Source organism: Synchiropus splendidus, chromosome 3, assembly GCF_027744825.2.
Source record: "Synchiropus splendidus isolate RoL2022-P1 chromosome 3, RoL_Sspl_1.0, whole genome shotgun sequence".
In the NCBI taxonomy this organism is placed as follows: domain Eukaryota; kingdom Metazoa; phylum Chordata; class Actinopteri; order Syngnathiformes; family Callionymidae; genus Synchiropus; species Synchiropus splendidus.
The window spans coordinates 10,637,061-10,660,425 of NC_071336.1; the positions used below are offsets into that span (position 1 = coordinate 10,637,061).

The 23,365-nt window shown below is 42.1% G+C and overlaps 1 protein-coding gene across 8 annotated transcripts in view; it reads right to left on the reverse strand.

The window, feature by feature from the left end:
- Positions 1–23,365, reverse strand: part of LOC128756515 (sodium/potassium/calcium exchanger 2-like) — a 33,049-nt gene that overhangs the window by 8,667 nt on the left and 1,017 nt on the right. Inside the window, exons 2-8 of one of the 8 annotated variants that reach the window (XM_053861110.1) lie at positions 21,893–22,940; positions 10,655–10,701; positions 9,687–9,795; positions 7,068–7,082; positions 3,006–3,056; positions 1,083–1,181; positions 662–744 (exon numbers count right to left, since the gene is read on the reverse strand). In XM_053861110.1, coding sequence (XP_053717085.1) covers positions 662–744; positions 1,083–1,181; positions 3,006–3,056; positions 7,068–7,082; positions 9,687–9,795; positions 10,655–10,701; positions 21,893–22,784 — 1,296 coding nt within the window. In that variant the 5' untranslated portion in view covers positions 22,785–22,940. The remainder of the gene's footprint in view (positions 1–661; positions 745–1,082; positions 1,182–3,005; positions 3,057–7,067; positions 7,083–9,686; positions 9,796–10,654; positions 10,702–21,892; positions 22,941–23,365) is intronic. The other 7 variants (XM_053861111.1, XM_053861112.1, XM_053861113.1 and 4 more) reach the window with 7 other exon arrangements.

Sequence of the window (23,365 nt, forward strand, 5' to 3'; positions counted from 1 at the left end):
CCTCTGACAGGAGATGAAGGTGCGAGCTGTAGGGAGCAGCTTTCTGGCACAGAGAGGTGCATTGTGGGAAGATGCTTCAAAAATAGCAGCGCGCTGGATCAATGGCTAACAGTTCTGTCTTTTTTTAAAACAATAGTTGTCTGGATGAAGACATGCGATGGATGAGGGAAGCAAAATGATCAATGGACGATGGATGAAACTGTCAAGAGCGGTGGACGCAACAGGAAGAGGCTGAGCAGAGGACAAAAGTGGTGGATGGCTGGCATGACGGGTGGATACACAGATATGTAGCGGATAATACTCTGGTTGGATGTCAAGACACTAATGTGTAGTTTGGATGGATAAGAAGAAAATAATGAAGAGCTGCATTAACAAAATCGATAGAGGTCAGCACTATAATAGTAAGCGGAAAATAGTTGTGATAGACTAGAGACCTGTTCAGGACGTGTGGCTGGGATAGACTTCAGGAGGAATAAGCAGCAAAAAATGAAGGCATAAAAGGCGCTGACAACGTCTGCCAGTTGTAAGGATGGATGAGTCAGAGCCAGCTTGAAGCATTCATATTTATATTTTAACAGCGCAAAGCATCTTTCGAAATGTTAACATGTGAACACCATTTTATCCGGTCCCTTCAGTGGAAGAGGGGGATGTCATCACTCACCGCCTCGCCGTCCTGCCCTGCTGTTCCATTCATGGGCGGAGTCACCTCCACCTCGACGCTGGAGCTGTTCGGAAGGTTCTTGTCTGAGGGTGAGACATTTAAGAGTTAAAACATGTCAGGTGTTGCCACTCCAATAAAAAACAAAGGGCCGGGCTCTTCTCCTGAAGCCCACCGGTGCCTGGTGGGGAATGCTGAGCGCTGTCACCCTGTAGTGCCCTTTGGCTAACTGGACTTGTCATGTTTTGATCTGCCCACTAACGCATTAATGAAAGCTCGTTTGCATAATTCAGCCGCGATACTCTCACTTTGATTCTTGCCTCGATGGCTACATCGCACACATGAAAGGAGTCCTCCCTCAAATAGCCTTTGATGTGCAGAACACACGTGGAGAAGGCTGTGGTGGATTCAGATGCCCTCCCACCTGAACGGCTGGCTACTCCGTTGGCCTTCTCGCTGTCCTCCACCTGGCATTTCTTCTTGGCGATCTTATGAAGGATGGACGCCTTCTCGCGGAATTTACCTGCAAAACATTGGAGGGAAAGGTTAAACATAATCCCTGCTGTGGTCAGACGTCTCCTCGACAGAGAGCAGATCATATACTGATGAGAGCGCGATGTTCTGGAGGTCATGCTGCACTGAAACTGGAATACACACTCAAATGTCCGTCTCACACTGCGGGAACAAACTGGGGCGAACCTGCAGCCGCCATTTCCTGTGGTCCGTGTACCACTGACTCTTTCAGTCTCACAAATAGCTAAGGCCTCCACGTGGGACGTTAACAGCTTTGCTGACGACACCTGTCTTTTCGTAGTGAACTATAGGCTAGTCCTTTGGACACTTTTACTGAGGCATAACAGCTTCAGAGGTCCGGTATTAAATAGTTATTAATACTATTCCACAATTCTGCCTTTGAGTGTCCTTGAGCAAAATGTTTTAAGCACACGAGCTGTTTCACATAGTAAAGCACAGCCCTCCAAATATTTTGTCCCATGACGTCTGACCATCATTTAGTCATTAAATTCCTGGGATAGCATGTGCGTGTCGGATTTCGGCAGACGTGTCCCGGTTAGTCCGTCAGCTCAGATCAATTGTAAAGATTATTTGGTTTTAATTTTGGGAGGACACGAGCGTCAATATGAACCCAGTGACAGTGGTGTCTGTGACCTGCAGGGTGAAATCATTAACCAGCCCGAGTCGCAGTCACACGCCTGCACACACTCGCACACAAACACACTCATCGGGGGAACCTGTGGTTTTTGGAAATCCCTTTTTGGTCTAACCGGTGTTGAAAGCTGTGAGTCAAGACTAATGTAATCTAGTCAATGCTGAAGTAGCTTAGGTGCCATAAAGATATTTCTGAATTGAATGCACTGCACAACTTGTTTACTCAACATAGGTCACACACAGGTGCTCATTTTATTGTTGCCATGAGTTTGGCTGGACCCTGGTTAGCTTTTATAGTGCAGCAGGGAGATTCAGTGGAAGCCAAAACTCAATCTACAGTTCTGGGTGGAACATTTTTTCGATCAGGAATATAAATTTCATTGTAACCTTTGGGTATGAACATGTATACTGCTATAGAGCTACTACTGCAGTGCATACTGTCACAAGTTGTATAAGTTGCAACTGTTTTTTTTAGGGGCGGCCATTATTAATATACATTGTAAAATAACAGACATCGGTTACTTAAAGGTACTGTCTAGTGCTGGATGGTGCTTGGGTCAGCTCTCATTCAGGCTGGCTCACCATTTCCTGCCTTCGTTTTTCTCCCCAAAAATGTAATCTGCATATAAATGAGATGAATTGTGCTTTAATCTGACTGTGTGAGTGAGTTTAGTTTTTTCCCCCCAGCCCTTCAAAGTACTTAACCAGACTGAGTTTTATTGTGAAAGTGTAGCGTGTGAACAGGGCCTGAGATTACTAGCAGTTTTCCAATACATTTCCAGCTTCGCTGGTTATGCAACAACACGCTGAGTGAGTCACTTCACTTTCCAATTCAGCTCGTTTCATACACAAGGAGGCGTTCAGCTGAAGATGATGGACGGATGATAACCCAGCTCAGACACATTAACCATAATTAAACTAACTGGGAACGCTGAGTGTATTTCTCATCCCCACTGAGCCCCTCATTTGCTCAACAGCACAGTTCACAAAAATCACTTGTCAAATCACGATCACATTTTTATGCACTTTACATGACACAAATAAATAAAAGGTGGAGAAACAAATAACTTGTCAACCAAAAGAAACAAGTCGAGACTTACTGAGCGTAAAGAAGAACATGGCAGGAGGAGAAATGGAGAACAAAAGATGGAGCACACGAAGAATCAAGTGAAGAGCTTACCTTCCTCAGTCATTGAGTGATAATATTTTAGTTTCCCATAAGTCCCAAGCTCTACAACATCACAGCAAAAGACAAAGGTAAGGCAACAAACACAGAGAAAAGGAAAAGTGAACATGGAGAAGCGCAGGTTCCACATCACCGTACGAGCACACAAACACAGGGGTGACAACATGTTGCTCTGCATCCCTGCATCCTCTCTTCTGGATCATGAATCAGCATTTTACTCTGATCCTTCCATCGACCGGATGCCAGTGTAAGTTATTTATCCGGGGAAACATAGGTCAGCTATAATGCGTGAGTTCCTTCGCTATAGTCAACCAATGAAGAGGAGTGATAAAAATAAATTCCCTCCACAACAGTAGGGGGCAGAATTAATATGAAGTATGCCTATATCTTGGGGGAGGAATTATACAAGAAAAAAAAGTAAAAGCTGAAACAACATGCAGTACATAAATACAACTCTGAAAAAGTGGCAGAGTTAATAATCAACCTTAAAATGTATTTCACAGGAAAACATTTGAGCTTTGAAACAAAAAGTGAAAGCGAAATAACATATACTAAATTTGAGATACTTTGAATTATCTTTCCAGTTAGACATTATACTTATGGTGACCATAAGGGCTGCGAGTCTGGCAGGGTTGAATTGAAAGCGCTGCAACATAGAAATTAAACAAGAAAATGGCCAAGTAATTAGCTTCATAGCGGCCTAGCTTGACTTCATTAACCGAGATCAGTGGACATGCTACGCGCTGACACACACACCTCCTCACGCACACACACGCAGCGTATGGTGACGATAAAGGTCGGAATTGCCGTGCAATCCACAGTGCAATCACTGCCAACTGTTCCCGCACAGGGAGTGACGCTTGTTGTTGTTTACCGGGATCCTCTTGTCCTTGCGGTGTGACCTCTAATCCTCCGTGAACTACGTGCGTGTTTGTGTGTGTGGTTGTCGGGGTGTCATGGAAATGCACAGTCTGCCGAAGCAAAAAAGCTTTTAGCATTGATTCTTTCACCCAGCATGTGGGGGTGGAGTGTGTGTTGGTGGCAGGAGACAGCTTGTGTGTGTGTGTGTGTGTGTGTGTGTGTGTGCGTGTGTGTGTGTGCGTGCAGAGGGTGGGTGGGGAGTCGATGGGTGTCAAATCGCTCATTACAGTTACACAACATTCAGGACGAGATCACAGATTGATTGTTCATCCAGGAGAATACTGCGACAAAACTTGGCGGCGGGACTTATGAGACGTGACTGGAACTATGGGAATGTTGAATTATGATGCTTATGATTGATCGGCATAAATGGAAACAGTGGATGTGGAGGTCATTTGTGCGAGGGATGGTATTGAACCATGGGATCAATGGAGTCCCGGGTCATCGCACGGACCGGTGGCTGATCAGCCAACAAATGGAAAGTCATAAATCCTCATAAGGAGTATTTTATCAGAAAAGGATTTGGTCTAAAGTGTTCTATTTTGGGATCTGGGTCAGGCTTCGACGGATGTTCTTGCAAACATAATCAAGCAGAAGCTGAAGAACATTCAACTAAAGAAAAAAACAAAGGAATTTCAACTCACTTCTGAGAAGCACTTCAAAGAACAATATTAAAACTTGTTCAGATGAGGTGGCACAAATGGTTTTCAATTCCAAAATATATGTTTAAACTGACAGCAAATCACATGCTAAGATTAGCTGCAACAGTATGAAAACCTGGGACCCCAGAAAAACATTTACTTGAAAAATGGCTGATATTAAAATAAACTTATATTATTATAATATGCAAATAAAAATCCCGATGAAGTGGGTGAGAAACAGAATATAGAGACATATGAGTCAGTAAAAACAGAGGAAACTTGTATGCTTAAAAATGACGACGGTAATAGGCAGCGCTTTTGAGGAGGAAGACAAAATAAAAATGACAGTAACTATGATAGTTATATTTCATAAGTGACGTGGAAGTAAGCTATGTTATCGTGTGAAATGGGGGGGGGAAAGAAATGTTTACAGCAAAAGAAACGCAAGGGTTGATAAAAATAAGAGATGATTTTGAATTATTAAATTGATCCTCACAGATGTTACACCACAATAAAGATATGATATATTAACAAAGAAAATTTTAAATAGATTGTTTTCTGATTCATCTGATAATTTCCATCTATCTCCTGCATTTTGTATGAATATTTATGTTTATATTCACTGATCTACATTGCTGTTATACTTTGTTTTCCGTTACAAGAAAAGTGATACGCACAAAGGTTCATCACATCGTATCTTTGATGCCAGATATCGCTGTGCGCAACAATAACGCCGACCATGCCCAAGAAAGAAGCGATATATTTTATAACATCGTCATAGGTTTGGCACTGATGGTGTTCAGACTCCAGAGGTCAGAACTTCAGCATCTGGAGTCTGTCTGCCTGAGTCACGGCAGTTAATATTTGATGTTTCTATTTCTACTCGATGCCTGGAACTGATTTAATGGAAACATGCACAAGAAGGAAGTACAAATGATGAAATGGAATGCTCATCACGGTCAAGATGACAGTCTGGCAGATGAGTAATGGCAGGTGGGACAATACTCAGAAGGAGAATTGCTTTTCTAAACGGTCAGGAAAGGATGACCGTCGCTGTCAGCCGAATTTTGAGAAAGTGCTGGGTAATCATGACATGAGGCTGCATTAAAAGTATCCCAATTACCCGGAGCAACGCGAGCCAGTATTGCTAAAGAGGAGCGTCTGGACGGTCAACCTTCAATCGCATACATTTTTAATGTTTTAAGTAACTGTGAAAGGTTGCTGCTCATCTGTGAGGCCCACCAAACAAGGCCAGCATGCATGTCATGAGGGCAAGAGTATGACAGAAGAACTGTAAAAGCACAGATCCTCCGTCGTGCAATACAGTTGGGTGGTGACGAGCCACGGCTAATGTTCACCCAGACAGCTCCAATACCAGGATTCAGGGTTTTTGTTGGCCTTAGGATCAGCGGACGTGTATGAATTTTAGCACAATGTAAGATTCGATTTTTTTTTTTTTTGCGTGGTAACAACAGAAAAGAACTTTATAAACAGAAACACAAATAAGGATTCAGTCATCACCCTTATGGTTTGGATTCATGGCACGTGTCATTTTTATTCAGATAAAAAAATACTCATGTGATCCTGTTTATTCATTTTTTATCTTAAATAAGGTAACACAAATGGGGGGGCAGTAAATCTGTTGGCATTTTTACAGTCAGTCAGCCTCTTCCACCATAACCTATTTCGATCATCCTCCCTCGTCGCACCTGTTCTCTTTATGTTCTCAATAACCACACACATGAATCTCAGTGATGGTCTTCTTCTCCTTTATTTGCCTTTTACTTCCATCTCCAACATTCTTTGTCCTTCTCATGACTCTGCTCTCTACATGTCCAAACCATGTGAGTTTGGTCCCCAGAACTTTGTCTCTGAATTTTAACTCAAATATATTGGTTTCTATTGATCACTATATCATCAGCAAACATCATAGTCCATGGATACTCCTCCCTGACCTCATCTGTCAGTCTCTCTGTTGCAATATCAAACAAGAATGGGTTGAGAGCTGATCCCTGATGTACCCCCACTCTCACTCCTCACACCTCACCACTGTCTCTACATGTCCGCACACTTCCTCTTGAGGAACACTATCAAAAATAACATTTCTTCACCACTTGAAATGGAGAAGGCTTGTTGTGCATCTGTACAACACCAAAATAATGAGATTTGAGATTACAAAAGAACTGAAAAGACTGGACAAAAGTCAAGTCAAGTCAAGACAAGTTTGGTTGCAAACACATCCACAAACAAAACCTCGAGGATGAGGCATCTTCACAGATACCAAAGAGGAGAGGACTTTCAACAATGGGGAAGAAACAAATGCAGGTATGAGCAGAACAATCGAGGAAGACTACGTCCACAGAAGATGAGGGATATTGAAGGAGAGAGTCTGCAGGGATGAACAGAGTCGACACACACGATTGTCTCCACACTGTTGTAATGGGAACAAACAGATTTCTTTCTCGTGGGCAGAACAAAATTAAGAATAACTCACCAGAGTCAGCAAATTCTGAGGGGACAGTAGAAGAGAAAGCGATAGGAAGACAAAAACAAAGAAAAGATAAATCCAGGTGATCTTGACTTGTCAGTGTTCACAGTGGCAGCTGTTATCAGCCATCGTAAAGATGGAAAACCCTTTTAGCCTTTCTTTTTCCTGCCAATGATCAGTTCCCATGCATGTTTATCAATAACGCTGCTGCTTCGACTGCACGACATTCACCGCGCAATAAAATATGAAAGTTGAGTTTTCAACTTTGTTTAAATTTGAACAAGCAACAATAAAGCACAAATTCAAAGATGACATTGGTTCTTTAACAATAAAGCAGACACAGAAGGACAGAAAACTCAGCTGATTCACAGGTGGCTGAATTATTTTCTGGGAATGACGGAGCGGACCTATACAATAAAATACATATGTCAACTGTAAATTAAAGGGGGATTCCACATATGAAACAACATGATGACATTTTAAAGTGACTCCTTAATTATGACTTATACTTCTGAAATTCAACAACATTTATAATCTCACACCCTACATTATTATTATTATAAACCTGGTTTGTGCATCCACTTTAGTAACACTGCATTAAATTGATGGGCAGTTAAGGATTACAATAATATCTACAAATGTCAGCGATAAATCTGGAATTTAAATGGTGCACAAAGGCTTCAGAACAACTTTCCAAAACTTGCTGGCTTCACACAACTTCACAGCACAGTTGTATTTCATTTTATTCAGTTGATGTTTAGTTGCCAACCATTCTTCTTATCTCAAGAAGAAAATAACAGATGTCAGTGCACTCCTCTTAAGAAACGTTGCGAAAATGCTGCCTTCCAGTTTTGCAACAAGCCACCGGAAGAGCAGGGGAAGGTCTCTGGGAGGCTCGAGTCACTAAGAAGGGCTTTACCAGAAAATAGAGTGATAAATATTAGATATAACATTGCCAAAGGAGTTTTGGTTTGAAATATTACTTCTTCTATCTATCTATCTATCTATCTATCTATCTATCTATCTATCTATCTATCTATCTATCTATCTATCTATCTATCTATCTATCTATCTATCTATCTATCTATCTATCTATCTATCTATCTATCTATCTATGATGTACTCTGTTGTGTGCCAATATGTTTGCTGATATTAACACTTCCATACATGTTCATTCATATTTGCTGAATGTCAGAAATGCAACTTCAGTCTCTCGCCAACATCATGACAGTCAGAATACATTTCAGAACAACAAAGAACTCAACCAAAATGGTGGAATGCTGAGCAGCAATGACGTCAGGGAAACTTTCTTTTGACTAAACATTTTCTGCTGAATAAAATGGACCCGGACAACAGGCCGTTCCTGACGGCATTTAGAAACACTGTGCTGGACTGAATGTAATTCCAAAAACAGGCAGATCTGACAACAGTGGATGAAAAATGTTAATGTAACATTTGCAAGCATGTGAATCAAGCAATCCTGAATAACCGCAAACATCCATAAATAGACAGGTGCGCCTCTCAAAAGTTCCTCCCAGTAAATGCGAGCGGCCCGCAGCACACACACTCAAACATCCACTCTGCTTCCAACGCTGATGACTTATTTCAAGCAATGTCTATGAAAAATGGATGAAGGGACGCTTCCAGCTCACGTCAAGTCTGAGAGCACGCAAGGACATGACAGGAATCCTGAAGGGGGAAATGGGGTTTGCTCCTGCTGCTTGTTAGGCCACCAGGGAGAGCTTAGGTCCCGAGTGGTGCTCAAGGGCACACCTGAGATTGCACCGTTAACCTCCAGTCTGGTGCGAAAAGGTATTTTGACGTATGCTGTACGCAATTTTTGCGTCGCCTCTTTTGCTCTTTTCCACGGCGCGTTTGACACAGTAGCCCTCCAACATCTTTCACACACACACACACACATACTGGCGCTGTGATTTACATTTTAATCAGTGAGACGGATGGATGAATACACTCAGACGGGCACTTTTGTTCCTTAATGGAAACTTTATGACCCGTCTCAAGTCTGCGTCTTCATTCTTCCATTCCCCTCCTCAGCAGGATCTTCGGTCAGTCACTCATGGTGTCTACATCATTAGATACTCTAGAGTTTTGCTCAAGGACACTTGGACTTTCACCGGGATTCAACCATTGACCTCATTATTACAATGTCGCTTGTTGGTCTCCTGGGTTCTGACATCCTCCAACAGCATTGCTCACACAGGGCACCTCTTCAAATAGAGTTTTACATAAAAGGTCAAACATCGCTCGGGAGGAGTCTAGGCTCTTTGGATAGACTTAGTCCATGGCCAAGGGAAAGGAAGCACCTCATACTCTCACACTGAACCTTGCATAGCCTGCAACCACCTGCAGGTGTCTTCTTCAGCCCCTTTCATCCCCTTGCTTTTTGGGGATAAACTCAGTCACCCATCGATTAACCTTGCTCCACCTGTGAGATTCAGCTAACATTACAGCTAGCTACACACACTATTAGGCGTTAAACTAAAATCTCGCTGTTGTCAGAACACCACACAAACAAAGGTAATAACCAAAACCAAGACGCTTGGCAGTAGAGAATCAAAAATTGTGATGTTTTCAAAGAGCTCTTGTTCAGTGAAAGACACTCACCTTCACTTAAAGGGTCCAATGTGTGAATCATCAACTGAAAGATGCTGTTCCTCATCAGGCTGTTGTGAAGGGAGGCGGAACTCCCACCCCTCTGCAGCCGGGGCCTGGTCTGAGGAGACAAGGAGAAGCTGTCAGTCACACTGCCACACCCAACGCAGGATTCTTCATCAGACCAGAAAAGATACAAAAATCGGGGACAACCATTATGAAGCTTATGAAGATTGCGATCACCATAAAAGGTTTAAAATAAATCTGCATCAGACTGTGACAGTGCTGCTGCAGAGTCTGGTTTGTATTGGTTCTCTTTCAGCCAGGTTCTGCTTAGTGCAAGTGCAGTTGCCACACTGAAGTGCTCTCATCTATTATCTTTTATCAAGATGGCATCTTGTCAGCATGGCTCCTGGATGGCTCCCGAGGAGGTGGGTGTCCTCCAGATGAGCCTGGAAGTCCCCCTGAAGAACATCAGGCTTGGGGTGGTGGAAGTCTGGCTCCCCCCAGCCAGACCTCCGCAAAGCTGTTTTCATACATTGATATGAATTCAATTGTTCAATATCCCTCTAATTGTTGGACGCAAAAATATTATATTTAATTTTTTCATATTTGCACTTTAAAACATATGCATTTTGCTAATCATACTTACAGTTTTGCACTAATTAATAAATCATATTTTCTCAAATAGAATGATGCATCATGCAAAGAGTTGTTTACAGTGCAACCAATATCATGGTTATGTTGCATGATACTCGTATGACTACTACACTGTATAATAATTACTAATATTATAAATTCATATATAGATACTTCAGTCATTCTTGGATAATTGGTTCAGCAGATTTTATTTATCTGTACTTAGTGTAATCCGTTTTTCTAAGCAGGCAAACCCTGAAGTCCATTCTTCACATAAACCTCCAGTGCAGAGACAGACACAGATAACAGCATGGTAAACAAACACAGAAGACAGAACCTACCGACAACTTTCCGTCATCGTCCGGAGTCACAGGACTTATCTTCTCATCCCACACAGAGAGAGAAGAAGAAGAAGTGGAGGAGAAAAACAGGACAAAGAAGTGAAGTCACACCAGCAGACAGACAGGATGAAGAAGATGAGTCACACAGAGAGTGAAGTAAATGCATGCATGGCTAAGAGTTGACAAACACATTCCGGGTTGAGAGATAAATGATGAGCTTACAAGAAATTCTGCATGGTGACATAATTCTGAGCCTGACTTAACAGCCCTTCCAGAAATCTCATGGTTAAAAACGCAGCAGCCGCAGCGCTAGGTTGTGTCCAGGTTGATGACTGACAGCTTTGTGTCATAATATTGTCGAATAAGCTGAAGCCTGAAGTCTGTCGCTTTGTTTTGCATCAGACTTGATCGTCACATTGAGAGACAGGTTGCTCATTACATCGTGTAAATGTTTGGGGTTTTCCCCTGTGTAGTAAATCATCACGCCGGGGAAATGGGAACGCTGGCACAATGGCCATGCAAGAACTTATTCTGTCTGACAGGAGCGTCAATAGGACAAGGAGGCTGTTCAATAAAACCCAGTGACAGTGACAGTTTAAAATTCGGGTTCAGATTTGTCAGAACTGTGGACAGAAAGCCCATTGACTACTGTAAGCAGTAAACTGTTTCCGGATTAAACTCCTCAGGGATCAGTCAAGGTTCTACCCTGGCTCCTCTACTGTTTACACTATTACCACTCATGAAACTTTTCAAGCACCATTCGACTCAGTCCCTTGGTGAACACTCCTCAACTGCAAATACGTTTTCACAAGAAACTAAATTGGAATCAACAGCAGTCTTTTTCATTCTTAGACCTCTTGACTGAAAACTGTCGCCTACATGCTGAAGTGGAAACAACCCAATCTGATAAATAAACCTGGATGATCGCCATTTAGTCTTTGGTCACTTTTCACGAGTAAAGACATTTATTTACGGCCCTCACACGGATGCAAAGCTCTCAGGGGCCACAGGAAAAAGTGCTTTCCCTTCAGATGGAGACAAGTGTACAGCCAGCTCAACTGGAGCTGGAATGCTAGGCAAATCTAACTGGGAATGACTCTACAAATCCAATGTGTGCTCAGTACCCGAGGTCCATCTACTGAGTCCATCTCCATCAACATCACTGAGCAGACTCCATCAGTGTGGACATGCTTGCTGCTGAGAGGTGCGTATTAAGGTTGCATCAAGAATCCCAAACTGGTGCATCATGTTGGAGAAAATTGATCAATGAGCACCGCTCCCGTCATGAAAATAACATTAATTAAGATGGGAACGCACACACATAAAACCACATTAGATGCACGCAACATTTTTGTGTTTTTTTGGAAACTCATACTACTTACACTAATCTGTTCAAAAACACATCAACGTTCAAACAATGCAGACCTAAGAAAGCTCTCTCCATGGGTCAGTTGAGCGTTAAACAGCAAAGCTTTTACCTCCCAACTTTTCACACTGACTTTGCCTTAGAAAGTGGACGTTGTTCGCTCTCAGCAGGAGTGTTTTTGGCTCTGGCACGACTGTTAAGAGTCTATTTTTGAAACAAAAGCAAAGTACTTTGCCTTCATCTCTCAAAATCTGTGCATGTGTGAACCAGCTCCACCTCCCAAAGAACAAACAGCGTGTTCGGATCTTTGCTTTTCAACTGTCTTCAGACAGAAATGTGACAAATCTGCTCTGTCTCCTTAAATACAGGGAATCTTTTAAAGACAACTTGAAGATTGATACGCTTCAAGGTGATGGTCATCTGGTGAATGTGTGAATCTGATTCTAAGGTCCATTTCCCAACTTATCAAGTGTTGAGGACAGCCGTTGTTGATTCTTCCTGTTACGAAACATTTTTTTCTTTCTCACCAAGTCTGTGTAAGAATGGCTTCAAGTCACATCTTAGGCTGCAGAGTTTCTTTAATTTGGGGTGTAGTTAGTAAGCATGCATACAGTATATTTATTGATCAGCAATGATCAGAAAAGTAGCACCAAACATGTATTGAGTATTGGGTTTTGGAAAATTGTATTTCCTTTTTGTGCGCAGGATTTAATATTTCGGTGACAAGTCCTACTATCAAAACTTTCACACACATCACATCTGCCACTGTCCTTGTAGGTGTCACAACATACTGCAAAACTCATTGCTGGCATCTAATAAGTAGGAAAAAGTAGTGAAATAAATCCAACCAGAGCACACATTTTTTTTCTCACTTAAACTGGAAATGAGAGCTATGTTAAAAATTCCTAACACCTCACACACGGTCAGTGATGACCGTAGCAAGAGTCAGATTAAGCGGCTGTATTAGGACACGATTACCGGTCTCTGTGGCAGAGACATGTTTCTGGCTCACAAATCTAGCATCATTTTTTTTCAAACTATAAATTGTCTATTTCCTGTTGGTCCCATTGGATAGTTTTGGATCCCTCTTGTCCAGTCAGGAAGCCAGAAGTTGTGGGCAGCTCATTACACCAGCGGTAAATATGATGACTAATAATCTCATAGAGGGATTAATATGCTCTCTGGAGTTCTTACGTAAGGTCACATCATCAGGATCTTTCTTGGTAGTGGATCAGCTGACAGATAAATGTCCCTCGGGAGCTGCCAGCGTGTGACGCCTGGGAGTAGAGAATTAGCACTGAACTTTGGCATCAAGCGTAAACTACATCCGGGAATAATTGACTACCTACAACAAGTTCATGTAGTATCTGTGCAAATGAAGTGACATTGCATCTTATTTTTCATTAAAATATAAATATAAATATATATATACAGTGGTAACTCGGTTTTCGAACATCCCGGACTTCGAACAAATCGGAGTTCAAACAAAATTTCGAGATTATTTGCTTCGTAATTCGAACAAAGAAGAAGCGCACAGAAGCGCACATTCAGAGCTGGATATGCACTGGGCACCTCTTCACTTCTCGAGGGACGTCATATATATATATAATTTTATTATTATTATTATTTTTGCAGCTCAGTGACACTCTTAAAAAGGGGATGGAAATCAGTGTGTAGCGTTCTAGTTACCAATCCTCATTTCAATGCATGACTGAGTCTCATCATAGAGCTTGTGCTTCTTGCTAGTGACTGAGTCAGTATTTCGGGGATTTTTGTGGATGTCATTTGAAACTCTTTGAAAGTTTTCTGGACCATCCGGGAAGACCCAGAACAAAGTGGCTGGCAATTGTCTCCGGAACTTGTATTGGAGGCTGAAAAGAAATGGCCATGCTTCTCAGGTGAATGATCTAAAACTTCTAGTTCTAAAGTCCCTCCCAACCAGTTTGGCAAATTAGCTGACATGGTATGATCCGAATTTGGGGTGTTTGGCAAGTTATTGGCAAGTTATTGTGATTGCTGGTGGCTTTTCCAATGGCCATGTATAATAACATCGTAACAATCATGTTTGCACTGTGTGTCTTATTTCCTCCCCGAAATGTATGTCAGCTGAACGACTCATCATCAAATGATCCTCGGGTGATACATTGCTTACACGAATTAAAACAACAATACAAACAGTACATTGCAGATAAACTCTGTTCTTCTGTTTCTCTGTGTAAACAATTCATTTTCAAGTCAAGAAGCTACACACATGCTAATTAGTAACCCCTTCTTTTTTTCTAAGGAGCAGAACTAATTACAGAAGCTGCCACCTCCTTGATTTCCCACAGGGCAACACTCAGCAAGACTGAGACAAAACTGGATTGCCAGGAGGGGAAAGAGCGTGGACGCAATGAACCAAAATGTGCAAGAAAATCAAATGCTAAACTCCTGCGAATATGTATCGACTGTCCGCGGGGATCAGAGAAAGTGCTACGAGGTGCAGTTACAGGAGACAAAAGGTTGGTATCAGACGTTGACGTTCCCCTCCAGGAGTCTGCACTTTTATTCTGCAGTGCTGTCACTTCTGCAGGAGAACGCCTTGCCCCACATTCGGTGTTTCAAATCAGCTTTAATTTTGGCTTCACTTCTGGTCGTCGTAGCAACGTGACAACATGACTTTTGGACAAAAAAAGACATCAGAGGATTTATTCTCTGACACTGCATATTTATAAACTTCCTGCTTGCCTCCTTAAGATGACAGTTGGAGTTGTGATTGAAATATATATATATATATATATATATTAGTGGTGGGACTTTAACAAGTTAGTCACGATTAATTCATTAATAGTAATTCATGCATTAAAATGTGTAATCGCTGATGCACAAGACACGTGGCAGCTAGGATGATAACAACAACAACAAACATGGAGGAACCCTGAACAAAAGCAAACAAAAGCATCTGTTTGCTTTTGTTCAGGGATGTTTTTCACTACACAATGGCCAGGGTTTCCACTACTCTGAATGTACTTGTACTTCTTATAAAATTGAGATTCTTATACAAATATTTTCAAGACATTAAAAGAGCTTTAGTTTAAATAAGGTGATATAAAAAGCCACCATCCTGATTTATTGTGCCATTGTCAAACTGATGCAAAATACACAATATTTTCTTGTTTAAATGTATGTATGGGTCCATCATTTGATTCAGTACTATATCAAATTCATTCAAATTTAAAAATGTGGCTTCTAGTGGCTATATATATATATTTCAATAACGACTCCAATTGTTATCTTCACACCATAAATACACAAACGTTATATATAATATTTCTATATAGATTTTTTAATTTAAGTTACACTTTCCCTTTTGCATCTCTGTCAAACCTGTTTACAGCTGTTTCTCACTGTTTCCACTTCAACACAGCAATAAACTACCTACTAACACAGTGTCATTTTTCTTGCATTCAATTATCGCCACTTAACCAGAAATGGGATTTTATGGTCACAATGCAGCATGCTCAAGGGAAAACCACAGTTGCACTTTAGCAGAACACCACGGCCACTTTTCTTGAAAAGCATTTGTGCGGTTGACAAACTACAAGGACCTTCAGTTGGCCTGACCACAGCGTGTGGGAGAACAAGGAGCAATTATCAGTATTTCCATGAAGACTCCAGGCACTGTGCGACGCACTGTCATAGTAATTGGGGTCACGGTTTCAAAGTTCAACAGTTTCCGATTTGTTGTTGGCACAGCATTAAGCAAGTGAGGTTGTCAGGATCACACATGTGTAAGTCACTCCACAGATGGGAGATCATCCTCCATGGTCTGTCTTGAACTGTAATGTCATCGGCTCACACGCCACACATATAAGAGTCTTATTCCGGGTTAATGTAAGAATGAAGTGCATCTTATTCGCCACTAAATCCATTTCAAGATTATCTGTAGCGGAGATTCTTGTGGATCATTTCAGGCGGAAACAAAACATGTATTTTATATGAGATCAGTTTATGTTGTGGATCCACCTGTCAGCTGAAAACCTTTTTCAGAAAATGACAATAATGTTCCTCGTGGTTCTCCTGTTTTCCATAAACAGAGAGGGACATATTCAGGCTGAATACGCCCAAACAAGAGTAAAGATGATCTTTTGAGGCTTTCAGTCATAATTCCAGTGCACCATCACATGTTGGTTCAATCCCCCGCCCCCATGTGCATAGGCGCACCTTGCTGTGTCATGAAGGATTATCCTTCATTTCATCGCCGTCATTTCACATCACTTTCACACCCTTCGGACAACAGTTTAGCCACCGCTGTGCATGTCACGCCACACACCTTCAGTGTTTGCTTGTCAACAAACCACAGGCTTCATCTAACAGCTGCATCAGAGGGACACGAGAGGAGACCCCTGCTGTCATTGTCACACCCTCATTTGGAGTCAGATGGCCAGAGGTCACTTTAGTTCATGCTTCACTCACCTTTTGAGCATAACAAGCAATGACCCTCTTAGAAGAATGGTGGGAAGCTCATTACGCAGCGTCTGATTGCAATCACTTCTAGCTGGAGAGTTCTCCTAATTCCCAGCGCTGGTCTGCAGCTGCCACTCTCCAGAACCAGCACAAATTCACGACCCATACAAATGTAGACTGTAGAATAAGGATTTTTTTTTTATGGGCTTGAAAAGCACAGGCACTTTTTTTCCATCTCATTGATGCGGGTGTGTCACCAGATCTGGTTGCCCTTCACGGGATGCTTTTACAGTGCAGCTACATTAGCTAATTCCAGTCCACTGCCAAAAATAGCTGTGGGTCAATAAAGCTCTTAGTTTCACGCAATGTTTCACCTTCAGGATCCCCCTCAAACAGAGTCTTTCATTTCTAGATGGATGCTCATGTCAATAGGGTCCTAATCAACACTGTCATATGGCGGCCCGATGGCCTCAGGAGGAGCAAGCGAAGGCTTCATCACAACTGCCCTCAGTGGGAGCATCTTTTGCTGTCAGCTTTAAAGAGGTCCACACGCAGCGCAGCATGACGGCTCAAGCAGGAAACTGTTGCCGTCATTTCATATATAGCCTTCAACATATTTTGGGTCTGGAAGCCAGTTTTAAATTGATCTAGTCTAAAAGTCAAAACTACAACTCTTGTATGGTTAGGGTGGTACTCCACCAATTCTTGCTGCAAAGGAGCCAACCAGCACTCTCCTCACGTTTATTTTTGCTACATTGATGCCGAAGTCAGCCTCCCGGGTTGCACGTTGACATGCCTGTGTTTCAACTGAATGAATAGCTTTTCCTTCCCTGTTTACCGTTGCAAGAGGGGAAGACAATCGGAAGCTCTTTTCACCAAATTCCATACGATGTATATCTTATGTATAGTACCTTATAGTACCCTCTCCTGCTCACTGTCATATGAGGCGCTGTAACGTACTATGTGGCTCATAGTATTATACAAAGGGAAAGGAGCTCCATCCCATGGCTAATGTGAACCCCAAACTCTGTCTCTCTTCTTCGCGTCGCTGCTCACAGCGTCAGGATGGCGGAACATCTGCCTCTGTTGATAGCCTAATGCGTCAACATGCAACACTGAAGGAAACCTTCAGCAGCAGCATAGGACGCAAGGGTCACTTGACAGGACCCACTATTTGGTGCCATGGGAGAGAGAATGTGTTGATTCTTGCAGGTCTTCAAATTCAGGTTCAAGGAGAGCACTGAGCAGTGCTGCTTATTGTTCCTGATGTCAGTCATACTGACTTTGCATTATAGATCCCATGATCTATTTGAATAATATCATCCTTGGGGCCTCACTTTAGTCGACCCCATAGTAATGGCCTCATATTTGGGGCATGCTAACTCATGTGACACATGTTTGTAAGAATATTTCCTGTCTTGTGTCAACTGCATCCAACTTTCAAGATGCAGTGAGATCTTCTCGAATAGCAAAGTGGTTTGAGACGCCACGCTGGTTTATTTTTTATCTTCATCTCCTCATCAAAAGATTGAGAGTTTTTCCTCCCAAATCTGATGGCCGTCATACAGTAGTTTCAGCACCAGCACCATCTGATCATTCCTGCCCTGCAGTTGTTTTGATCATATCTACTATCTATTCCTAGGTCTTCTATCTTCTGACTGGCTTTGCGTTACAGCTTGCAAATGAAAGCCGGTGAAGGCTAATGAGAGTCTGGATCAACCACAAGACCCTGAGCCCCCGGCAGCATGAAGGCCATGTGTAACCGATGCTGCTGGGAGTTCTGGAAACTATAAATAGCACGTAATGCACAAGAGGTCATTGCTTCTATCTGACCACAAATACTGCTGTGTATGCACAATATTAATCACATGCTGATCTGCTCCAGGGATTTTCTGCATCTTTCTTTTCCTCAATTTTATTCGCCATAATTGAGTAAAGGATAATGTTTGTTTTTTTTTAAACATAAACAAGTTTTGCTCTCAGCAGTGTTCAAATCACAGTTGCATGTCAGGGAATTATTTGGATTCAGCAGTAATATCGTTCACTTTTATCCAAATCAAACACGGACACGGAACTGAGAATACTTGTATTGTAATGAGGTAACTAGTGTATATTATCATCTGAGCAAGCATGACTACATGGATTAGTGGTATTCAAGGTTAATATCTGACACCAGACTTATTATCAAATGTAGGTTGAATCTGTACATATAAGCTTAAACATCAGAGTGGACGTGCACCTGCACCCTCTCCCTGATTATGACATCGGAATTGTATTGTGTAGTGTAGTTCACCGTGAACTGGTAACAAATCAAGATTAATACCTTAAAATCTGAACCCTAATTAATATGAACCCAATTGGTCGAGAATGAATAAATCAGATGCTGAAATGCCTCATCATGGACTTATAGAATCCAAACTACATTTGTGCGTGGTGAAGCTCCGGCCAGGTTTGGTGTTAAAGCTCTTTTGACATATCAGTAAACGGCAGTGTGAAATATCAACAAGTGATGTGCTTGGTGGCTGGTCCACAATGGCATTTACATATTTCTTGGAATGTTTTTAACACATCCTGAGTCCGTGACGTAAGCATTATTACAGAGTGCATGTCCGCCTGATGTGGAGCCAGGACGAACATGTGACCTCTTACGCCTGCTTGAGCAGACTACATGTATCGGTGCTTGGTAATCGGAAGTTTGTTGATGGGCTTGGTGAGTCACCATCAGCAGCGGCTCCAGACTAAGAAGCTTAACTCCAACAGGACACTCACTCGAACTTTGACCTTGTGAACCTTGTGGCTTTGACCTGCGAAATAAACACTGATGTGGGCAGATGTGTCCGATGTCAGGGAGCTTAGGAGTACAGACATAATCAATTTAGCGACAAACTAAGGCTGAGAAATTATTGATATCATCATATTGTTATGGATACAGTTGTAGCTATGGCAGGGTTATTTGCTACCATAACCACCACCTTTAGGTAGGCATCAGACTCCCCAAACCAAAAATGGAGAGCAGTTTGGATCGGCGTACAGTATTACTTGAGTAATTGTTGACATTGTCTTGACATTATTGTTGTTTTACCATTCTGGTTCAGGATGAAAACCAACAGTAGATGCAGCAGCTACTTGCCGGTTCAACACAAGCCTCTACTAGATACAAAGATGTTCCTGAGCATGTGAAATTGTTTGAACTAACAACCTGTCATTGGCCATGCAACAGTGGCAGCAGCATTAGCATCACAGCAGGTACCATGGAAACAGCTGCACCAGTGTTACCACCGTCAGTTAAATCTGCTGTAACCCGCTGAAATTCACATTACTAGAAGTAGTGGCGGTTACAATGCATTGCAGTTGTATTTTAATTTCAGCAGTAGCAGTTGCTGTAATAGTACAAGTGATAGCATAAGCAGCAAAATACCAGGGATTAGTCGAAGTTGAGATATAATAGAGTTAGCAGCCATGGCATCAGAGGCAGCAGTTATGCTTATGCACTTTAGCTTATGAACTAGGATTTAAGTCAAATTGCAGATTTGTTTTTATCCTGATGGTAATGTGAGCGCTCAGTTCAAAAAGCATGTTGATAAACATTTTCAAGAATAATGAAACACAAAAATCCTCAACTCAAATCTGTGAGCATCCTTCTATATACCAAAAAGGCGTTCACAATATTTTCTCTGAAATTGGGTCACACCTTAATACCATAAAGGGCAGCAGGTGCACGAAATGCACACACACAATCACGCACACTCACACACGCTACTGTCAGCGAAAAACACCCAGAATCCACTGCAGCTCAAGGTCACCTTCGCAGGCTCTCAGCCTTTTCCTCCACAAACAAACTCAGCAACATTCTCCTGCGCTGGTGTGGCACTGGCTACACTTCCTTGAGAGTTTCCGACCATATTGTGTAACCTGCTGCTTTAAACATCCTTCATGTACTCGGAATTAATCCAGATTTAATGAGAGCTTTACAATACAACTTTGTCAAAAAAAAAAATCATTTCCATCTCATGTCACAAAGAAGTCTAAATCCGGCCAGATAATCTCTACAACACTATCAGATTGCACCGGAGTGCTTTGCCCTCAAGTGTCCTTGCAGGAGTGGGTAACATAATTGTTTATTTTAAGACATCACATTGCCTTTTTAAACACAAACACTTTTATTGTCAGACAACATCTTGACCTTGGAGAAGAAAAAAGCTTCACAGATTTTCTAAGAGATTTGTTTTTCAGACAGGGACAGAACTGCAAGAGATTTACCCAGAATTATACATTTGACTATTTTATTAATCCCACTGTGGGATAAAGTCAGACGTTGCTTTGCTGAAACTCTTCATGGAGAGTACAAGTGACTCCTTTATCCTACCTAACTCATTTTCTCTCGGAGTGATAACCATGTTCCCCGGATGATGAATGCTGTGTTAAATTGGAAAGACAAACTCTCTGTTGGGTCGAATTTCACTGAACACCATTTCATATGAAAGTTTTGCATTTGACACGTTAGACAACTAGTTCTCAGAATAATAAAATCTGTCTGTGTGTGTATACATATATATATATATATATATATATATATATATATATATATATATATATATATATATATATATATATATACATATATATATATATATATATATATATATATATATATGTATATACATATATATATATATATATATATATATATATATATACACAAACACACACATATATATATACATATATATATGTGTGTTTGTGTGTCCCACCCCATCCCTCTGTTTTCTCTCCAAATCTCACAGAAATGATAAAAAGTACAGTATGCGAATCAATTCTGCACAGCTCTGGTGGTGTGGCTTTTGGGGAGAGTCTGAAGAAAGGGTGTTGGGCTTTGAATGAGAACTGCTGCTTGTTCAAACACCTTTTTTGAAGTCTGCCTTCTACTTTTCTGTATTGTCCTTTTTTTTTTTTTTGCTGTTATTTGTAAAAGCATCAGACATTGCTCAAAATATCGAAAAAGAGAACTTTTATGAGACATGAAGCAATGGGCTGGATGTAGGGGGCGCCGAAATAGATTGCATTATCATGTGTTGTGTGCAATGATTTTTTTCTTTATTGAAAGGCAACTTAAATATGCACTCATTATGCACCTATTTAAATAGACAAATATATATAAACATTTCATGTTATTTTTGTGCCATTTTTACTATTGTGCATGTGACCAGGCTTAAATTGACATGAAGTCATATCAGTTTTACTCTAAACTCCAAACAACGAGAAAAGGACCCTCAGATACCCTCAGAAAGCTCAGTATTATGTGACAATGCAGAACCAACAGACTGTAATTCAGACTTTCACCTGAAGGTGCTACAAGGGTGACGCTACAGGAAGGATGATTTAAATGTCGTGGTTGGAATGAGTGTTGCTGCCGAGGCCGAGACTCACCTTGGGCTGAACTTCCACCTCCACCACCTGGTTCTTGTTCATGCAGTCTTTAACAAAGCCCTCCACTTTGCTGTTAAACTTCATGAAAATGACATAAGCAGCGTATCCTGACAGGAGTGTGATACTTTCCCACACAGAGATGAAGTTATCTAGGAAGAAGATGATGAGGAGGATCAGATCCAGGATGTAGAAGGATACGTCACGGAACAGAGGCCACCATGTCAGGTTGAGGATCTCCTTAGAGAAGATGGCACACATCCCTATGACAAACAAGATGTTGAAGACGGCCGAGCCCACGATGGTCCCGATGCCTACGTTACTGTGTGAGATGAAGACCCCGATGATGGAAGTGAAGAGCTCTGGGGCCGAGCCACCGGCCGCCATGAATGTTGCGCCCGCAACATCATCTGAGATGGTCAACTTCTCTGTAATGACAGTGAGTGCGGGGACGAAGAACTCGTCGCACACGATGGCTAAGGCAATGAACATGTAGATCATGCCAAACATGTGAAGGACCACTGCACCTTGGCGTCTCTGCGCCAGATCAAAGAGGTCTCGGGGGTAATCCCCCTGGCTGCTGTTCATATCAGCTGTGGACTTCATGGCAACAGGTGTGTCATCTGAAACATTGTCCCGTATAAAGAGCAGAGTCCTGTGGGGGGCAGACTGCAGGAGGCCTTCCTGAGGGAGCTCTGGCTCACCAAGAACCATGGACCTCCAGGTGAAGGCACTGAAGGAGACAGCACTTATGGCTACCAGGCTAATGACCAACCCGAAGATCCGGACAGGTCGCAGCTTTTTCCGCAGGTAGCGGCATCCCCGCGCCTTGTGAGCGGCACCCACCAGGGGGCGATGTTCTGACGCATCTTGACTGGGTTGTTGTGAGCCCATCTTTCAGCTCTAGAGGGTCCTCAAGCTCAGTCACTGTTAGAAGACCAGATTTGATCGAGCACTCTGCATGTTGGTTCCTTCAGCTTCAAAATGAATGAGACGATTCCTGGTTCTTTCCGGGATCTGGTTTCCCAAATAATGTCTTCATAGTCTTGGCTGAAAAAAAGAGATGCAAACTGTCAACACCTTTTTACATGTATTATCACGGTTTACCAGCAACTAAAGTCTTGCTTTAAATATAGACCCCCGTGTCTTCACTGGCACGCACGTCCATAGCGTGTGGCTTCCGGCGTCACTGCAGCACCAGTTTGCCACAGCACATCAACCACATTGATGATTTGACCACTACATTCATGGCATGACCTTCCTGAGCCGGCCATCCGGTGGCGTGAATCAGAAACTAAACCCGGGGCCCCCTGGTGGCACTGCTACCACTGCTTACACATATTTGGCAGTCGAATGTCTGACATACTGTTCACGAAGATGTTTGTTTGTTAATCATGCCATTATATTTTGCAGAAATGCCTCCAGGCGTCCAGAGTAGCAGTGAAACCCACAGCAAGCACAGAAAAAAAAAAAAA